Genomic DNA, 20,449 nt, shown 5'->3' on the forward strand with positions numbered 1-20,449 from the left:
AATAATGAATATGTTAACTTACACACTCATTTAGGGAGGCTCTTGACACTGCACAGAGGAGGCACAGTCAGTCTGACAATGATGGTGATCTCCAGGGATGTTTTCCTGAAGCAGCATTCCTGCCAACTGGCCATATGATCCAGAATAGTTGGTTTGTAATGAACAGAAAGGTGTATATATTAGGTAGTGTGCACTTAGAGCTGGTCCTGTAACAAACACATCCTGTAATAAACTGAATACCTGTAGTAGTGCTGCTGCAAATATGAAGCCCTTCTGTCATGTGTGGTTTCAAAGAAGGTGTTTTGGAGGCTCAGTCACAGAAACTGTGCAGTCTGTTCAGTCCTGAGTGTCTCAGCTCTGAAAGGGATGGATCACAGAGGGAAACACCTGAGTACAGACATTACAATCTACACTCCTAAGGTCAGGTGAAAACACAATTTAAACACTTTACAAAAACTTAATACATGTTTTAATGGAAATTATGTCATTAACCCTTTTTGATGCGAGTAAATCTCACCGACTGCTTGTGGGACAAGCTAGAAGGAAGACAGAATGTCTCCTGTGCTCCAGATGTGAAGTCTCACACTCTGGTCGTACGGCAATGAAGATGGTGATGATGAAGCCTCTCTGATCTGTGGCATTACAGTTTCTGGCTGCTATGTGCTTCACACTGTTGGCTTTTACGCTTTTAAGCTTGAAGAAGACACAGGAGGACTGTGTCTCTCTTAAAAAAAACAAAAAAACAAAAACCTAACAACCTCCCACCGCACCCCTCCCCCCCCACTCAACTCCCACCTACCCACTCAACTCCCCAGCCTCACAAGGTCCAATGTCTATACAAATGTAGGGTATCAGCTGGTAACAGAAAGCAAGTGTAACATATGTAGTACATATGTGACACTGCTGAAACACTTCTGGCCAGAAGTGTGCATTTATCAGCCAGTGCATTTATCATCCCAGACCCACCCTGATAAATGCACTGGCTGAAACATGATAAAAGCTCATAAAAATGTATGTTTCATCGTAAGATTTATCCAAAAATATAATCGTATACTTTTGAAAAAGTTTAAAGATTATAACAAACCAAAATCAATAACATTTTTGTAAATAGTATTTTAAAATAAAGGCACACATAAAGTGGCTTAACTGTCATTATTGCTGTAATTAGGTATTTTAAACCTTTAGTCTGTGTTGTTCTCCCAGAAACAACGAAGAAGCTGTTGAACATATATGCGTTGTTTGGGCAATCCTCTGGTCCACCCTCCCTCCCTCCCAGCCACAGTGAGACTGGGGCAGCCTGGCAGGATTTTGAAGCCTGGCTGCAGAGAGGATATGCCTACACTGTTCGTTTTAAACTGGTATATTTGATTTTTCTGACATTCATAGATTACTGTAGGTGATTTTTAGATTTTCTGTAATAAATAAAATTGTCATCTTTTACTGATATCATTACTTAATTCATTTAATTGTATTTTATGTAAACAATTCAAACATTATACTGCAATGCAGGGCGTTTTTTCTTAAGCCAACTTTTAAATATCGCTCTACTTTCTTATGTCATTCAAAAATATAGAAATTACTTACTGTATTCAAAGATCTAGATCATGAATCATCACAGGACAATACACAGTATACAGGGTCATGGTAACTATGGTAGGTCTTCATGACTCCAGAATGGAGACATTGCTCTGGCTGAGAAATGAAAATTAGGTCAAGCAGTGTGTTCTTCTCTGTGGTAGGGGCAGTGACGACCTGTGCGTATCCCCTAGACTCAAACAGCTCCAGGATTGGTTTGTTTGCACTGGATAAAACATTCTCATTAAAATCACCACAAACTATGATGGGATGACAGTCCATGATCTCTAATGAGTCTAATAGGCTTACCAGGTTTTTCAGGAATGGCCTCAGAGTGTAGTCTGGAGGTCTGTACACAACTGCAATCAGAGCACTGACTGGTGCTTCAACCTTTAAAGCCAGAAATTCAAGGTCAGTTACATTATGGATGTACTGTTTTTCATGCACTTGAATGTCACTTTTCACATAAACAGCAACTCCACCACCACTTCTGTTTGTCATCTGGGGAAAGTTTGTGTAGGACAGGTGTCTGTTGCGTTTGAACAAATTGTAATTTTCCAAGTGGAGACTCTCTGTGACAAAAGAGCCCCGCAGGTGTGTTTCTGTTAGGCACAAAACATCTGCTAGACACAATTCATGGTGACTCTTGATGTCATTAATGTGAGCTGGCAGTCCCTCTGTATTATGATGAACAATGGTGAAAACGTCTGACCTGCTCAGTGTTTGTCTCACGTGTAGAAGAGGCATCATGTCATCAAGGTTGGCTTGTCTCATGTTCTCAAGCGCTGCAGTGATTTCTGGGTTGGTGAATATTTTTTTCTCCTCCATATCAAGAAGATACAGTCCACTGAGAGACGTCACTCTACTGACAGCTACGTAGGCCATGCCAGGCTCAAAAATGCTCTTAAGAGAGACAACAGCTAATGTGGTTGTCATACCCTGTACCTTATGTATTGTACATGCAAAGGCCAGCTTCACTGGGAACTGTCTTCGTACCACTCCTTTCTGCTTCAGATTCTCTTCAGCTCTCTCAATGTACACCATGTCGTCTGCTGGTGTGCGGTTATTCTTTCCAGATGTCTCATTATCCATTTTAAGTCCAAGCTTGATGATGTGTTGGTCATTTTCAGAGTAAACTACTCTAAGTAGTATTCCAAATGCGCCATTAACCAAACCATTTTGTATGTCAATGTTTCTGGTGAGCATGACACGAGCTCCTTCTGCAACCTTCAGTGTGTCTGGTAACTCGTTTTTACCTCCTTTCAATGGTCTGTCTTGAAGTGCCATTCTGCCAGTTCTAGGATCTTTTCTATAATCATCTGCATGGATGTCAATGACATGAGTATGGAGCAGAGCCAGTGTTGAAGAGTTGTGTGCATCCACTTCTTTATTAGTTGCAAAAATGTGCAACGCATCAGTCGGACAAAGGGCTGGTTCAGTTATGGCCTCTGACAACAAATCTCTATCTGCTTCGCAAAGCTCATCCAACTTTCCTTTCACACGAATTCTGTTCAGCATCTCAGCAAAGACAACATCATCTTTCTGACGCATAATCTCAGTCAGAGTGATCATCTGAAAATGCTCCCGCCACAGGTCGATCTCGGACGGGTCGTGCACACAGAGAGGTTTAGACTGTCGCACTGGGGGTAGCTGATAGAAGTCTCCGACAGCAATGACTGACATGCCTCCAAAGGGTCTCTGAGTCCCTTTGATCTGTTTGAGTCTTGCATCTACATATGCAAAGAGATGTCTTGACACCATAGACACTTCGTCAATGATGATTATTTCAGCATTCAAAAGTTCTGATCTGACTTCATCCAGCTGATTGCCAAGTCCCTGAATGGGAGGTTTTAAGCTTCTAGGCAGCTTGAGAAGAGAATGCAGTGTTGTTCCAGAAATGTTAAATGCTGCAGTCCCAGTGAAAGCAGTTAACAGGACAGTGGGTTTTGATATGTCAACGTCGTCTGCATATCTTGGCACTTTGCTCAGTATCTTAGATGCTTCTGAGTAGATGCATTTGATAAGATGTGATTTTCCTGTTCCAGCACCACCATTAATATAAAAGAAAAACTGCTCTGGATTTAGAGCACAGACTCTTTTAATGCACCAGTCTCTAACTGCATAAAATATGCAGGCTTGCTTCTTATTCAGATTCTGAAACATCTGACGTAACAATGTGGGATCAATAGCAGGGGGTTCCCTGATGGCTCTGACTTCTGTTGAAGCATCAGTCTGACGGCTGTAGTCAGGCACATCTTCCTGTTCATTTTCATTGTCTCGCTCTCTTTCTTGTTCAACAAGTGGCAACCTTACGAGATCTGATTCAGGTGCCAGATTACACCATTCGTCAGTCACACCTCTGTTCTGCTCATATTCCTCAACAGCGCTCTCGATCTCCTCACTGTTTTTCTCATATTTTTCTCTGTTTCTTTTGACAATGTGTTGCACGTACTCAAGATGGTCAGTACCTGGTAGCTGTACACAGCCAGCACCATAGAAAGCCTGATAGGTTGGCAATGATGGTGTTTTCAGTTCGTGGTCTGAACGATGAGGGAGGTACAGTTTAAGCAGTCTTCCGTAATATTGCTCTGGATGTTTTTCTTGTGAGCAGCGGTGAAATCTGATGATAGCAGGCTTATCGTTTTTGCGCCTTTGCACAAATCCCATCTCATTGAGAAGGGGCAAAACATCTTTACCTTTTGTCTGTTGGCCATAGACAATCCTGCAAGTAGCAGCAAAGTCTGCCATGCACATCTCCTCAAACTCTGGTGTTTCAGGTCTGGCTTTGTATTTGTCATTCAAAGATGTCATCCAAACATTGGAAGACTCGGGTGTTGTGTTGTCCAGAACTGACAGGGGACGACTCATTTTCACAGGATTATCATCAGTTGGTATGAAGATTACAGCACGTGAACATTGCTTCATGTGAAGACCACATGCACGAGCAACACACTCCTGTGCACTGATCTCTCGCTTCTTTGAATATGCCTGCATGACGGCTCTCATTTCATCGCACTCATTTACACTGTCCTTATGGGAGTTCTCAATGACAGTTTTCAGGTACTCAGATAGCCCGCCCTCTTTTTTTGATATATATTTCATTAAATAATTTGCAGCGCCGAAAGCATCTAAAACAAAGCTTATGTCGATATTACTGTTCCAGGCTTCAAGCAGATGTGGATTATAGCCATTTATCCAAGAGTCTTTTGGATCACGCTTTAGTATGATCGTACTCCTTGTGTTCATTTTATTCAGGTATCTCTCATATTCTGCATGTGTCAACTTGCATCTTGCCAAGAGCTGCTCTAAACTCATGGAAGCAGTTTCAGGCTCATTCAGCAGCTGGTTCAGTGGTCTGAGCTTGTTCTTTGCTGTTTCTACTTCCAGTGCATCATCCTCACTGGGTCTTGTGATCATTGTCTCATTGCAGGGTGGTTTAGGAAAACCAAAACGGCACCCGGAGCTTAAACTCCTAAAGCACGTCTTGGTGTGGTTCTTACTGTGTTTTTGCACTTCTGTTACTTTCTTGTACAGTTCAGGTTGTTTATGAGGATCAGGCAGCTGAGCTGTGATGTATTTGTTTATAAAATCCACAACAGTTTGCTCATCATCCTCCTCAAACACAGGAGCACCTTCTACCCACAGGAGGCAGTGTATGTGTGGACTTCCTCTGTGCTGAAACTCAACTCTGTAAAAGTAGTCAATGACTTTGCCAAGTGGCTCTGCAGGAGATAAGAGTAAATCTCTGAATAATGCTTCAACTCTCTTGTCAAACATGCGCATTGTTGTGACAGGATTGCTTCTCAGGATGTCACACTTTGCTGACCAGTCGAGTCCTTCAAAATTGACTTGTTCACCTTGCTGCCTTGTTATTGCCTCAATCACTTCAGGCCAGCGCATTTCAGCAGCTGAAAATGTGCAAAAGAACGTGGGAGTTCCCAACTGTCTGATCATGGCAAAAAGATCTCTTGTTGTTTTCTCCCAATAGGCTGGGGTTCCTCTCAGAGGCTGCATGAATCTCACTGCGTCTTTATTTCTCACCAGTTTCTCCACCTCGTGTTTATCTTGTAACATGCCTGAGGTTATTTTTCTCCCATCTCTGGTCAGAGGCTTTGCCTTCCTTAACTGTATTGTCATGCTGGAAGTAGCCAAGTGTATTTCAGTCACAAACTGTGCAAAGAACAAATAGTTTGTGTCTTTGGCAAAACGATCATCAATGCAGAAAAGTCTTGATTTGAAATACCCACTGGGGGATACTTTGATCAGCCTTCTTTCATCAAGTGTGTTTTGGCCTGTAGGAAACTGCACAGGGAAGGCCATGGCCTCCAGTTTAGGTGTTTTGAAAAAACTTATTGGATTGTTTCTCTCTGCAGGAGCAACAGAGTAGATTCCTTCACTGAAACATAATATCTCCTCAGCCACATCAGGGGGCTGCAAACAGGACTCGAGTGCAAAACCACCATTAGTCAGTCCATCTGCTTGCTCTGAATCATCTCTCATCTGTTCAAGTGATTGTTCACCATCACAGGGTAACATGTCAATGTCCTGTTCATTTTTATTTTGTGCTTCACTCAGTGCATTTTTCTCACAGATGTCAATTTCCATTAAATCAGCCTCATCATAATCATCCTCATTCATGTTTTCATCATCATCATCCTCCTCATCTTCATCAGGAAGTGTTGGATCACAGAGCTCAGCATCATCTCTGATGGTCACATCCTTATACTGTGGATGAATCTGCTTGAGTTTATGGAGTGCTTGCAGAAGTTTAGACCAGCTTACAGTCTGAAACAGCTGATGACCTTTGTAAGACAAGCGTCTCTTCAGTTTTACTCTCATCACCTGAGAATTAATTCTAAATCGAGGTAGTGCTTCAACAGTTTCCTGTACCTCTGATGGGACACAGACCACATTTCCTCTAATTGCTCTTTGTCTGCCTTTGGGAAGAGGAATGATCTTGGCAAATGGTATGCACTTGGCTATGAGATGTCTCTCCAGTATGTTGAGATCAGACAATTCAGCTGGAATATCAGCAAGATCCAGTTTATTGGCAACAGCAAGTGCTGGCATGGATCCATTTTTAAGATGATTGTGGCAGGTGTGACAAATCCACTCTCTCTTTCTCTCATCAGGTACATTGCACTGCTCATTTCTGCAGTTTTCATCACAAACATGAACAAACCTTCCTGTCAAACATGTTGCAACCACATGTGGGTTTTTGACATACTTTGACCTTGTGCAGGGTCGCACTTGGTTTGGAAATGAAGCCTTGAAACAGACACTACATGGGTATGATGGTCCAGCTTTGATGTGTGATTTGAACACAGATATGGCCTCGTTGATCACACTGTTGTCACTCTCTTGGGTTTGTCTGTTCACCCATCTGTATTTCCTTTTTATTTTCATTGCACATCTCATGTTGTGCATAATCCTAAATGCAAGATTACTTTGATACCTGTCTCGCATTAGTTGTTTCATCAGTTGTCTCTGTCTCTCTCTGAATTCTAAGTTTTCTCGATACCTTTTAGTGATGTAGCTTTTTTTCTGCTCTCTGAAATCAGTATTCTCATAGTAACGTCTTTTAATATATTGTTTTTGTTTTTGTCTAACTTTAGCATTCTCACAGTAACGTCTTTTAACATACTGTTGTTGTTTCTTTCTGAATTCAGCATTTGCATGGTAACATCTTTTAATATACTGTTGTTGTTTCTGTCTGACTTCAGGATTGTTTTTATATGCCTCGCTTGTGCAAGATTTTTTCTTTTCTTTGTAATCTTTATTTGAAGCATACTTTTGTCGTTCTTTCCTTTTTTGGTTTTCTTTTCTCTGATTTCTGGGTTTCTCTGATGCCATTAATCTTCTTTTCATTTTGTGCCTTTGTTGTTTATTAACTTTTTTCAGTTTTTGTAAAACTATATCAGAAAGGTCACAGGATGCAACATTTGTTATTGCAGCATTTGATTGACATGAAAAACCATCCCTTGATGGAAGGAAACTTAATTCACTGCATAGTTCTTCAGTTGGTATATTAGGAGGTTCATTCTGATCTTCATATGATGTGAAGTGAGTCATGTGGACTTCTTTTTGTTTCACCAGTGGCGTACAAATGGACATTTGACAAAAGATGTTCTCAGTCAGATCAGTGGTTGTGTTTCTCCTTGAAGTAGAGGAGTTTGCTTCATCAACAGTTGTATCAGAGTGAGTAGGTGCCACAGCAGTGGCAGCTGCTGGTCTGCAGACTGTGCCTGTAATAGTATCACTCAGGTTGACTGTGCTCATACTGTAGAACTGCACAGGCTTCAGCTCATAGTTACAAGAAGGTGATATCTCCATCATTTCATAAGAATCTTGGAGCCTCTTAATCATGTCACTGAGGAGTGTGAATTTCAGCATCACAGCTGTACCACGATTACGTGACCATAGTGCTAGAGGAAGACCACTGGGTGTTCTGGTGTGTGGGTCAAAGAAACCATATTTGCCTGATGTGGATCTGAACACTGCAATACACAATCCACTCATAATCAGTAAGGCATACTGCACATCTGACAACAGGCAGCTCAGTCCTGCTTCAAAGTTGAGAAAGGTATCTACTGCTTCCTCTGGAGGTTCTTCAAATGTCCCATACCGGGAAGGCTGTGTCATATCGACATGATACATAGATCTGCGAGCATCAACTTTGCCTGGCAGCTCATCGGTTGCCAAATGAATACTCTTGGGGAATCTTTTCTTGGCCTCTTTGTACATCACATCACCTTTATCCAAGACCAGATTAAGGTCAGCTGTAGTCATATTTTCATTCTCATGAAGGAAAGCAAGAAATGTGAGCGAGTTACATGTGCACTGACTGTTTCTGGAGTCTCCATATTTAGTATGTGCCTGGCTGTGAGATGCACAGACATGTGTAACAGAGGGCTGGTTTTCAAAGTTTACTCTTTCTGCATGAGACAGTCCTGCCACATCACTGTGACGGCAACTTTTTACAATATCAGGATAACCCACCTGTGGGGCACTTGAAACCACATGTTGGTCTCTATGGTTTACCTGATGTTCATTAAATTCATGCTGCAGTCCACTCTTTACAGCATCCGCATAGGATACCTGTTGTACATGTGCAGGAACATGTTGACCTGCCTTTTGGACACCATCAGCTTTGGTCTTTGTAGACACACTGTCTTCTGCAGAGGTCTGAGGAAAATCACACTCAGCTTGTTCACATGTTGGTACTTTGTGAAACTCATGAAACTTCTTCCAGCGTTGTTTTGCTGCTTGTGATTTTTTCTGCTTCTTTGGCATATTTCCACACCTGAAAGTGTTTCTATATGTTCACACACACCAGGAGATGCTTTTGTCTTTATATTTCAGTTTTTATTTTTCTAAAAGAGTTGTCTTTGTTTGACAGTTTGTTCTTCAGTCAAGACAATATTATGCACTCTCTTTATTGGCTTGGCACAACTTAGCAGCAAGCCAAGAGTGAAAAACAGGTAGAGAGAAAATTTAGAAGAGAGAACAGACAGAGCAGGAGAGACATGGCTGGCAAATCACAATCAAACCGTGAATTAGTTTTCTTTGTTTGTTCAGTTTGTTCTCAGGGTAGAGGCAATATATGCACTCTTTATTGCTTCAATGGCTTGGCGTTTTTCAGCAGCAAGCCAAGAGTGAAAAACAGGTAGAGAGAAAATTTAGAAGAGAGAACAGACAGAGCAGAAGAGACACGGCTTGGAAATCACAATCAAACCGTGAATTAGAGTTTTCTTTGTTTGTTCAGTTTGTTCTCAGGTTGAGGCAAAATATGCACTCTTTATTGTTTTATTGGCTTGGCGTTTTTCAGCAGCAAGCCAAGAGTGAAAAACAGGTAGAGAGAAAATTTAGCAGAGAGAACAGAGAGAGCAGGAGAGACACGGCTTTGAAATCAAACCGCAATAAGGTTTTTTGGCTTGGCACAATTCCTCACAAACCACAGAGTGAAATACACATGGAAAGAAGGCAGAGACAACAGGTGGAGCAGGACAGAGAATAGAGGGGATGGGGGATTGGGATGTGAGACAGAAGTCTGGAGATCTCGTCCTTGTTCTTCTTCTGCACACTGTGAACAAAAAAGAAGAAAAAAATAATAATTTTATTAAAATGATATCACATGGTAATTGTATGAACTAATTGTGACTACTGAAACAGGACAAAACAAATATTCAAGCTAAACTGTTGTGGCTGCCATGTGCAAAAAATTATTATTCTAAAAAAGTTGGGTATTTTTTAGAATAATAATTATTTAATTCAATTGAATAATTAATTTTTAAATATATATATATATATATATAAATGAGTGAATCATTAAATAATCACATGTAGTGTGATTACGAAAATGTACGAAAAAAATATTTTTGCCCAATTGTTAAGCTGCACATATGTGTATTTATTATAAAATTGTGTTTAAAAGGTCTAGCACAAAGTTTGAACCCATCACTTTACAGCTTATATTAGTCAGATTATATTTTTATTTTGGTCTACTTCTCTTGCAGTATGTGCACACCTACCAGACAAAGCACAGATGTCAGTCAGGTTCCTGAAAGTGTAAGACGAGAAATAATATGTTAGTTGTCTGTACAGTATTATCAGACTAACAACAGAAATAAAAAGCCCACACGACATGATACACTGAACTTATAGTCAGCAGGGTAATTATAGAGTAATATAGCACACCAGCTGACACAGCAGCCATTTTATAATTAAAACTAATTAACTGAAGTATTTCCACTTATATAAGGCTACTGTTAGACTGCTGCTAGCCTTAGCATTGCTGCTAGAGCTAGCATTGCTGCTAGCATTAGCATTGCTGCTAGCGTTAGCATTCCTGCTAGCGTTAGCATTGCTGCTAGCAGCAGTGCTAATGCTAGCACTCTTACTGTTAAAACTGAGCCACAGTGGCAATAATAAAGCTCGTTTGTTACTTTTGTCTCACTGACTGCCAATAACTCTCACAGGAATATCAAAGGAATACTCTTTTTGACAGTTAACAACCGGTAAGGCTAGTGTTAGCACTATGGCTAGTATTAGCATTGTTGCTAGCATTAGCATTGATGCTAGCATTAGCACTGCTACTAACAGCAACATGTCATAAACTATATAAATAATAGTGAAGGTTATTCTTTTTTTTTTCGCTTTCTTTGTTTTTTGAACTCTGTTGAACTTTAAAAGGCCTTGCTATGTGAGTTTAATTGTCAAACATGTATTTTTACCATCATAAAAATAAAACAGTGCAATACTGAGTGTTTTGTACTTACCACAGCAGAGAGGAAAGCGGAATGACGACAGTTGGTCCAGTGATGGGTTAAAAACAAATGAGGCGTTCAGGTGGTGCTTGGAAATTTGACCATCAGTTTGAATAGCAATAATGAGCATATACATGTCTCTGTGTTGGTCTCTGTGTGTGTCAGACATAGAGAGAAAGAGGGAAAAAAATACACTAGACTCATCAGTGTACAAATTGGTACTTTTTGCCTGAGTACAAACGAATGAGTGACAAACAGAAAAAGAGGGCAACTGGCATTAAATGAAATATTTAAATATTTCATCTTGAACTGTTTTGTGGGTTTTATTTTAAGACTATTTTAAGTGTGTTAGTGGAGGGATAAACTATACAGACTATAAACAGAGACATTAAATGAGATTAGATTAGTAAAAGTTAGTTAAAATGTGGGAAAATCAACTACAGACAGGTAAATGTTGTGAGCTTTAATTATCAAGTCAGAAAAGATGATTTTAAAGTCATCAACTGACTCCAACTGCACACACCTGTGTGCAGAAGACCACCATTAAACAATAAGCTTGAATTTAACAGGCCAATCACAATGCTCTACTCAGTTGGCATATACTAACTACTGACAAACTATTAATCTGTGGCAAAACCCTGTCAAATCTGTCTTATTGTACCTATTGAAAAAGTCAATCTTATTACAACTGCTTAGATGCAACAGACATTTTACATTTAACCTTGGCAGACAAAGATTGAGCTCGTTAAGGAGGCAGGTGTGAGCCTGGTTGCTATAGTGACTGCACCCTATGGTTCCGGACACACGCACACAGACATGCGCCTCACTTGTGCTGCTTAAAATGAACAGAAACATCAGCCCGAAACAAATCGTTCCCAAATGAAAAGTAAAAGTCGTATTGAGAAAATTCTTTCAACGTGAGTGGCAGCAATGTCTAGTCTACTGAATTCTCAGTTTTCACGCCTGTGGAGTTTATCATATGGACGTGGTGACAGTGTAAAGGCAGCCTGTACTTCTGATTTTCAGACAAACTTTCTGAGCCATTTTAACATTAGAGTCTATGGAAGAGTTGGAGGGAGGAGGCTGTGCATTGGTGACATTTATGAAAGAACCATAACACCTAGTACAATAGTAAACACATTGGATGAAACAGGACAGCGATGGCTACGTTTTGAGGGTAAAATCATACCTGTAGAGCAAACGCTGCGGACACAGCAGCAGTTTTTAAAAAAGATTTTAAGATTAATTTTTTCGCTCCTCTCACTCTAGCAGTTGAGCTGTCTCACTCTAGCCCCAGCATTCCGTCCCATACACACCCATTATAAACTCTGAAACGGCTGAAAAAAAGCATGAAACTTAAACTGGAACTGAAGAAAAAGTATAATAGATATTAAAAAGATAAATACAAGTTGAATAGTTGAATGTCTTGTCTTCATTTTAAAGTTTGAATGGTGGCTCTACGTCAATGTATGTGGAAGTAGATACAGTTTAAAGAGGAGTAAGTTGAAGGAGAATTTGAAGGGTCTCCCCATTGAAATACATGGGAAATTTTTGTTGAAAAAAGTTGAATAATTTAAAAAATATAAATGTTATAAATGAGAAAAATACAAGCAGTCATGTCCAAAAGAAGAGGAATCTAACGGTGTTTGAATGGTTTTTCTAAGTTGAACGGTTTTGAAGGAGATAGAGTACAAAAAACGTACGGAATATATAAAATAGAATAAAGATGTAGAAGAACAATACTGTGAATGCTTTTACAAGCATTCACACTAATAAAGATTAGAAGAACAATACTGTGAATGCTTTTACAAGCATTCACACTAATAAAATAGAAGAATAAAGATTAGAAGAACAATACTGTGAATGCTTTTCAAGCATTCACACTAATAATAAAGATTAGAAGAACAATACTGTGAATGCTTTTACAAGCATTCACACTAATTACATTTTTGGAAATATTTGTGGGTGCTTTCTTGTTTGCTTGTTTTGTACTACTTGACCACTAAAGTGGCCCTCCAATGAGATGCCAGTGCCAGCAGTGGCCCACAGCTCATTTATGTTTGAGACCCTGGCTAGAGTTGAACATTCCAAACCACACAAGGTTGTTGGAAAATGTCTGTAATCTGATCTCCAAAAGTTGATTCTGTTCATCTGGACATAGCGTTTTTAGTGTGAAAAACGCTTCTCACATCACTTAGTAATGACAACAACATTATCATCCTTCCGGCAGATAAGGGTAGGTGCACAGTATTGCTAAACCAGAAAGACTATCATGAGAAATTTTTGTCACTGCACAGTGACCAAAATACTTTGAGCCCCTGAAACAAAATCCAGGAAGTGGTTACAGGAAGAGGGTGATAGACTGCCTGAAGGGTTCTGCACTTTGAAGTTCTTTAATCCTGCATTTTTCTTCATGGTGCCAGCAGGAGGTGGCACCGCTGTCTGTAAAAACAAATGAGGGGACACCTTCCAATCATTTCATTTTAAAAATGATCATTTTGAATTCAATTTAAAAAGCCAAACAGTTGATATAGTATTTTTTTGTTTTTAATGGTTACCATGTGCGAATCACAATTTCCTACAGAGAAATTTAAATTATTTACAGAATTAAGATCTTTCTTTCGCGATCTATACAATCGTATTCATAACATTTTTAACTGAGAAAACAATAAAATAAACACACGATCAACAAACCCGTAACCTGATATGTTTTGCTTCAGTACATTTCTAGAAAGTAATTTGCACAGAATTTCCATCCATGACAAAGACTCCACCCTGGCAGCAGAAAATGATGTAACTCTACAAATAAGAAATAATTTAATTTAATGTTTGTAAATATAATTATACAAGCTAAAGGATTACAACACGATTGTTTTGGAACAGATTTACTGTAAAGTGTTTTTCCTTATAATGCCATGACTAACTCCAGTAAACAGTGCTGTTTTGCATTCTGGGTGGGAAACATTTGCATGACCACGTATGGGAATCGCAGTTCATTGTTTAAAAACTTAGAAAAAGAGCACAAGTGTTTTTGCTCTGGCAGATCCAGCCTGGATAGACACCGAGGGCTCTCCAGCTCTCCAATATTTTCCACAAAATTACAGCTATGGCAAAGATCATGCATCTAATTCTGCTCCTGTCAGGTCAGTGTTGCTAACTGTCAAAAAGTTGATCTTTTTTCACCCTTCAGCTGGACATGCACATTTTAAGCTGTAAAATAGTAGAAAGATATCTATAATCACATTCTCTAATTGAGAAATTGTTTTTCAATATATATTTTAATTACTAACATAATGGAAACAGTATTTCATCTTTCCCAGGAATGTGATTGTCAAGCACTTTCAAAGCTCATAATTGTCCTATTTTGTCCTCTTGTTCTTATGTTTAAAATATTACTTTGAACCTTATATTTTGTTTTGTAATTAATTATATTTCAGCTGGGGGTTTTTTTTTGTTAAATTTGTTATAATTGTTTCAATGACATTAAATTGTTTGTCAAGCAGCCCTGCTGTGTAATTGTTCTGTAAAAATACATAGACATGATATTTTGTCACAAAACGGCCGGAGGCCGAGCACCAAAAATCAAACCCACCGTGCAGGAAACCCAAGGCGGAGGCAGAGTAAAGGGTTTAACAAGGGTTTATTAACTAACACCAAAATGACGTTCACGTTAGTACTTGATTTAAGGCTTGATATAGGGGGCGTAGGACAAGCAAGGGGACAGGTCCAAGAAAGCAACGGCAGCTGCTGGTGATTAGGTACGTACTTGAAGAGAGGAGAGCAGTGTTAGAGCGGTAGCCAATGAGGAGTTCTGGAGAGAGTGGAAGCTGTGAAAATCTTCGTCTTACTGTGCAGGTGGGAGATGGAAGCATTGAGGGAGAGGTGGTGCGGTCCAGGTGGGTTAGGTGGTGTGTGGCAGCTGTCCTGAGTGGTGAGTGGTTTACATGTGTTTATAGTAGGGAACAAGCTGAGTTTCATTAAACTGAGGATCAGCCCACAAGACTCAATGCTGGATCTAAGTAATCCTTCGGTGCAAGCAGACATCCTGGAGCAAGTAAGTCAAACAGATCTTCCGATCTTTGTTAATGAAGAGTAGTTCATTATTAGTATATCATACATTGCATGATGACCTTCATGGCTTTGCTATAGTAAATGTAAATATGAGTGGGGTTTTTTTTCAATAGCTGAGCCAGAAGCTAAGGACTAATAACACGACTGCTGTTTTTCATCTAAAGTGGAGAAAAAAATCTGATGGCACAGTCTTTACCAAGGAGCCTTGAAGAAGTGGATGAAAAGACAAGAATCAGGGGAATAGATTAATATGGAGCATAGAGCAATGTGAACATTGTAATTAGACAGTTTTTAATAATAATTTCCCCTTTCTTTATGCATTAATTTAATAAATAGCAGTAGGTTGTGAACCTTGTTCTTTGCTGTTTAATTTTCTAAGATCCAAAGTCCTTCATGGCATGCATTTTTAATTTCTCTTTGTTATTTGGGACCCAATGAATGTAAAAACAAAGAATTATCTTTTTACCTGATGTAGTTCACAAGAAAAATGATATCCACATGAGGACATTTGTTTTAGATTTCGATAGAACACTATAAAGTCACAATTGAGTAATGATGTGCAAAACGTTATTTGGCGTTAGCATTTTTCCTAAGTACAAAAACAAAATGAGAAACAACAATTGGGCCCCTTTGAACAATATGGCTCATTTGAAGTGCTTCTAACAGTTACAGGAACACGTATGTCTGTAACAAAGTAAAAAAAAAGTAAAAGATTTCTGAACATCGCATGGAAAACAAAACATTTCACTCCAAAACTGCTACTTCAAACGTGGGAACATGTTTACTCAGGCCCTCCCAGGAATGGGGGGGCAGCACACTCCCTGCTGGTGGCTGATACCCTCAAGCGTCGGTGCGTTGGTGGTTCTCGGTGTTCAGGTCTGGGTACCCGCTCACTCCCGATGGCTTCTTGGCGGTGTCATGGTCCTGAGTCTGTTGACTCAGTGTTTTGTTTTATTTAATATTATCTTATGTTTTTGTTTATTCTGGTTGTGTATGCTATTCTAAGATTTCTAGTCGCTAGGTTTTGGTTCCCATGTTCTCTCTGTTTCTAGTTCTGTCATGTCTCTGTGTTAAGCCCGTGACTCTGAGTCTTTGCGTGTGTGTTGTGTTTCCTATTTTACTCTCATGTCAGTGTTTCTGGTTTTGCTTCCCCTGGCTCATCAGCCCTGATTGCTCCCAGCTGTGCTCCCCTTCTGTGTCTCATGCCCTCGTTATCCCAGTGTGTATTTAAGGCCTGTGTTTCTCTGTGTCAGTGTCGCGTTGTCCCTCATACCACCGTGTTTGTTCGGTTTGCCTGCCTGGTTGCTAGTTTATTTGCTTTCCAGTTTAGTTAGTTCTTTGTTCAGTCTGTAATCCCACAATAAAGACGAGTGTTTTATACTACGTTTACGCTGCAGGCAAAAGCGCATCAAATCTGACTTTTCTGACCGTATGCGACCCATATCTGATGATGGTATGACAGTTTGCACAGCACAAATCCGATTTTTTCAAATCCGACCTAGGTCACTTTCATATGTGGTACTGAATCCGATACATATCTGATGTTTTAGCGACTGCTGTTTGAACGGTCATGTCGCAATAAATCCGTCTTTGATGTCACTGACACAAGACAGATGCCAGTTATCAGTGCCGGAGAAGACATCGTGAACGCCTCCTGGCCATCCAGTGTAGATATTAGTTAAACTGTTGGGAAGACAACGTTAAAGAAACGTGAACATTTTATTTGTACTGTATAATCTGCAGATTCTGATAGAAATCTGCAACTTTCTGTCTCTAAAACAGCAATAAGGATAATTATTAGGCCATATGTAAATAACAAAATAACTTTAACTTAAAGCAAAATTGGGAAACGTAAAGTCCGAAACAAGTCTTTATATTAAGGGACATCAGTCAAACAATACTGTTTCGTCTGGGTCTGAACAGAGCGCGTTGTGTGTGACGTCTTCTTTTGCGCATGCGGGCCGCTTTGAGGGCCGTGAACTGTTCACACTAGAGCGCGTTTGCTGTCACATTTTATTTTTAGTGTGAACAACCAGACAAGAAAAATCTGATTTGATCACAAAATCGCAAATGAGCATTAAGAACACAGTTGTGTGAAAGAAGCAAAAACTTTATTGCATACTGTCTTGCTGTGGATGAAAGTATAGACATGATAGACATTGCACAGCTGGCCATCTTTATCCGTGGAGAGGAAATATTGAACATTAAATCGATGCATGGGACAACGACAGGAAAAGACAGATTTTAAAACGTATGTCAAAGTGTTACCGACATGAAACTGCCCTGGAACAAACTCGTTGGACTTACAACAGATGGAGCGCCGGTGTTGTGCAGTGAAAAAAGCGGATTAGTCCGCATTATGCGAGTAAAGATGCAGGAGGAGAACTGTACCGGTGAGTTCACAGCATATCACTGCATCACACACCAGGAAAGGCTGTGTGGTAAAGTCCTAAAAATGGAGCATGTAATCAGTAGCGGTTTTTGATACGGGCAACACGGGCGGTTGCCCGGGGCGGCATCGTGGTGGTGGGCGGCATCGGCAAAAAAAAAAAAAAAAATTCATGCTGCCCCTTGCAGCACAAGGAGGAGAGGGCGGGGATTCTCTGGCTGGCTGGAGCAGGATCTAATAACCAACTCGCAAAATAAAACAAAATAAAAACCAAACCAACAAACACAAAAACACCAGACATTATGATACAGATTTATAATTTGTACCGATGTTTTTTCGAAATTCTATACGCGAAAAGTGAGCGCGAGAGCCCTCGGTGCGCCTGCTTGCTGCTGAAGTCAAAGTAAACTTTATTGTCATCTCCGCTACATACAGTACAATATATAGAGAGAAGAGGCGACGAGGCTCCAGTTACGGCAGTGCAAGTAAACAAACAATAAATATAAGAAGTGTAAGAAAATAAATATACACTTTAGGACTCGGGGTAAAGGGATCAATAACAATTTAAAATTTATAATTTACAGTTTGATGACTTAAAGTCTCACACACACACACGTCGAAAGGGGAGGGGCCCAAATAGAGCACTTTTCAGTCATAATGTAAATCCAAGCCCATTATTTTTCTACCTAAATCAACCAAAAATACAATTTCATTATCACATGTTGTTAGCAACATAACTCCCCCTGTCCACACAACAAAGCTAACAAGACCAAGTCCCTCTGTCCACATACGCGTACCACATGTTTAGCAACTTTAGTAACGTTTGTAAAATTTGACTTCCATAACACACATTAAACACTTTTGTACATATCTGAACAAGAATCAGCCAAGAAATGTGATTGGATTTTTTTACCTGGTTGAAGTGTGGCTCAGTAGTTGACATCTGAACAGTATAATGTCCTCATAAGTGGATATCAGGCCCTTATAGAATAAAATTTAGTATTGTGGTCTAGACAACCCAGAATGTGATGTCCGCATACATGGACATCAGGTCCTAGAAGGTTAAAAAAGCATTTTCTAATAACTATAAACATCCCAAATATTGACAGGTCACAGCAAAGTCACGCTACAGACATTTGCCAACCACCTTGCATGACTTGGAATTAAAGATTTTTAACTTGAGTCTTATTCAGCAGTATATTCTGTGGCTTACATTTGGTGTTTTGTGTTTTTGTTTTGGTGCTGGGTTTTTTGTCAGAAACTGTGTGTTAGAAAAAGTGCATTATGGTGATGAAAGTTATACAACAGCTCTCTCTCTCATTATCTTGTTTCTGTCCGTGTGTGCATTCACAAGTGTTTTACAATGGAAGGTTTTAAGAGTGTCAGAGATATAGGTGCACTTATTCTTTGTTGTGGTACTTTAGTGTTCCAATGAAAAGAGCCCAAATGAGCTCATTTTAAAGTACATTTTTTGCCATCCTGTGATCTCATGTGACATATTCTCTTAATATCTAAGAGCTATTTCCAGGGGGAGAATGTTTATGTTAGATCCTGTTTCAAATCAGGTTGTGATCATAAAGTCACTTACAAGCACTGATTTTAGAGTAATGTACAACAATTGTAATCTCATTTAAATTTCCAAACTGCCTTTCGCCAGTAAGGGTTATGGTAAAATGTCATTATTTGTGTGTCATTACACACTGTCCATGAGAGGACCCCTTATCAGGTTTATCTGTATAGTGCCAAATTACAGAGTCACCTGGAAGTGAGTCTGTTAATCACTGGACTGAAAAAAAATCTTTGAATAAATCAAATGACTCAGTTAATATCTTTGGTTTTATTTATAATTACAACTTAATTTTTCAGTCCTCCTACATCTATAACAAAGTGTGTACAGGCTGTATGGAGGACATATATGTATGGAGGAAACCTTTTGATATATGTATATGTGTGTGTGTGTGTGTGTGTGTGTGTGTGTGTGTGTGTGTGTGTATATATATATAATATACATAGACCCCCATGTTGCTACTCTTCAGAGAAAATTAAAGGAGGAGAGAAACTTACAATTGACCGCCTTAAATACTCTTTGTCATTATTGGATTCACCTGTGTATGTAGGTCAGGGGTCACTGAGCTTACCAAGCCAATTTGAGTTCCAATAATTAGTTCTAAAAATTTTGGAATCAATAGGATTTTGAAATTATAATCCATGCGTTTATTACAACGCGACAGGATTATTGCATCTCTCTCTGTTTTGGTGTCTCCCAGTTCTCCCTGTCCCGTCACCAGCTGGTGAAAAATGCAACTGCACAGTTTTTAAGATCATATTTCCTGCTGTTTTCGCCTCACTACACTGGCTACCTATTTATTTTAGAGTTAATTTTTGGCTGTAGCTCAGGTGGTAGAGCAGGTCATCTACTGATCGGAAGGTTGGTGGTTCGATCCCTGGCTTCCCCAGTCTGCATGCCAAATATCCTTGGGCAAGATACTAACCCCCAATTGCTCTCCGATGCATCCATCGGAGTATGAATGTGTGTGTGAATGTTACCTTAGAAAGCACTTAGAAAAATGTGCTTGTGCGAATGGGTGTGAATGGGTGAATGTAAAAGTTGTGTACAGCGCTTTGAGTGCTCAGAAAGAGTAGAAAAGCGCTATATAAGAACCAGTCCATTTACCATTTATAAGAACCAGTCCATTTAAATTCTTTTGTTTGTTTTTTAAGTATTTAAATGCTCTTACCCCACTGAGCTCTCTGAGCTCTTACATTTGCACTCAGCCTCCCAGTCGCTCAGTTCAGCTGATCAACTGCTCCTGGATGTGCCGAGAACACAACGGAAGCTCAGCAGGCACAGAGCTTTTGCTGTGGAGGCACCTAAGATGTGGAATTAACTGTCACTGAGTATTAGACAGGTTTCTTTACTGTCCATTTTCAAGTCAGTTCTTGTTTTCTTTGGTCACAGTATGAGAGCTGGTTTTAATTCTTCTTTTAAATTTGAAAAATTTTGTTCTAAATGTGTAATTTATTTAGTCATTTATTTCTTTATATTATTATTATTTATTAAGCTATTATGTGTGTATTCATTTATTTATATATTTATTTATTTTGTGTTTTATTTTATTTTATTTTTATTAGTATTTTATTCTCTCCT

The 20,449-nt window shown here is 39.4% G+C and overlaps 1 protein-coding gene across 1 annotated transcript in view; it reads left to right on the plus strand.

Annotated features, from left to right (window-relative positions):
* LOC148100578 (L-selectin-like) overlaps positions 1-15,121 on the plus strand; it is a 79,806-nt gene extending 64,685 nt beyond the window's left edge. The window contains exons 3-4 of the mRNA XM_087847971.1: positions 14,798-14,895; positions 15,026-15,121. Coding sequence (XP_087704097.1) covers positions 14,798-14,895; positions 15,026-15,121 — 194 coding nt within the window. The remainder of the gene's footprint in view (positions 1-14,797; positions 14,896-15,025) is intronic.
* The last annotated feature ends 5,328 nt before the right edge of the window (positions 15,122-20,449 follow it).

This window comes from Neolamprologus brichardi, chromosome 11 (genome assembly GCF_056152115.1).
Source record: "Neolamprologus brichardi isolate AB-2024 chromosome 11, ASM5615211v1, whole genome shotgun sequence".
In the NCBI taxonomy this organism is placed as follows: Eukaryota; Metazoa; Chordata; class Actinopteri; order Cichliformes; family Cichlidae; genus Neolamprologus; species Neolamprologus brichardi.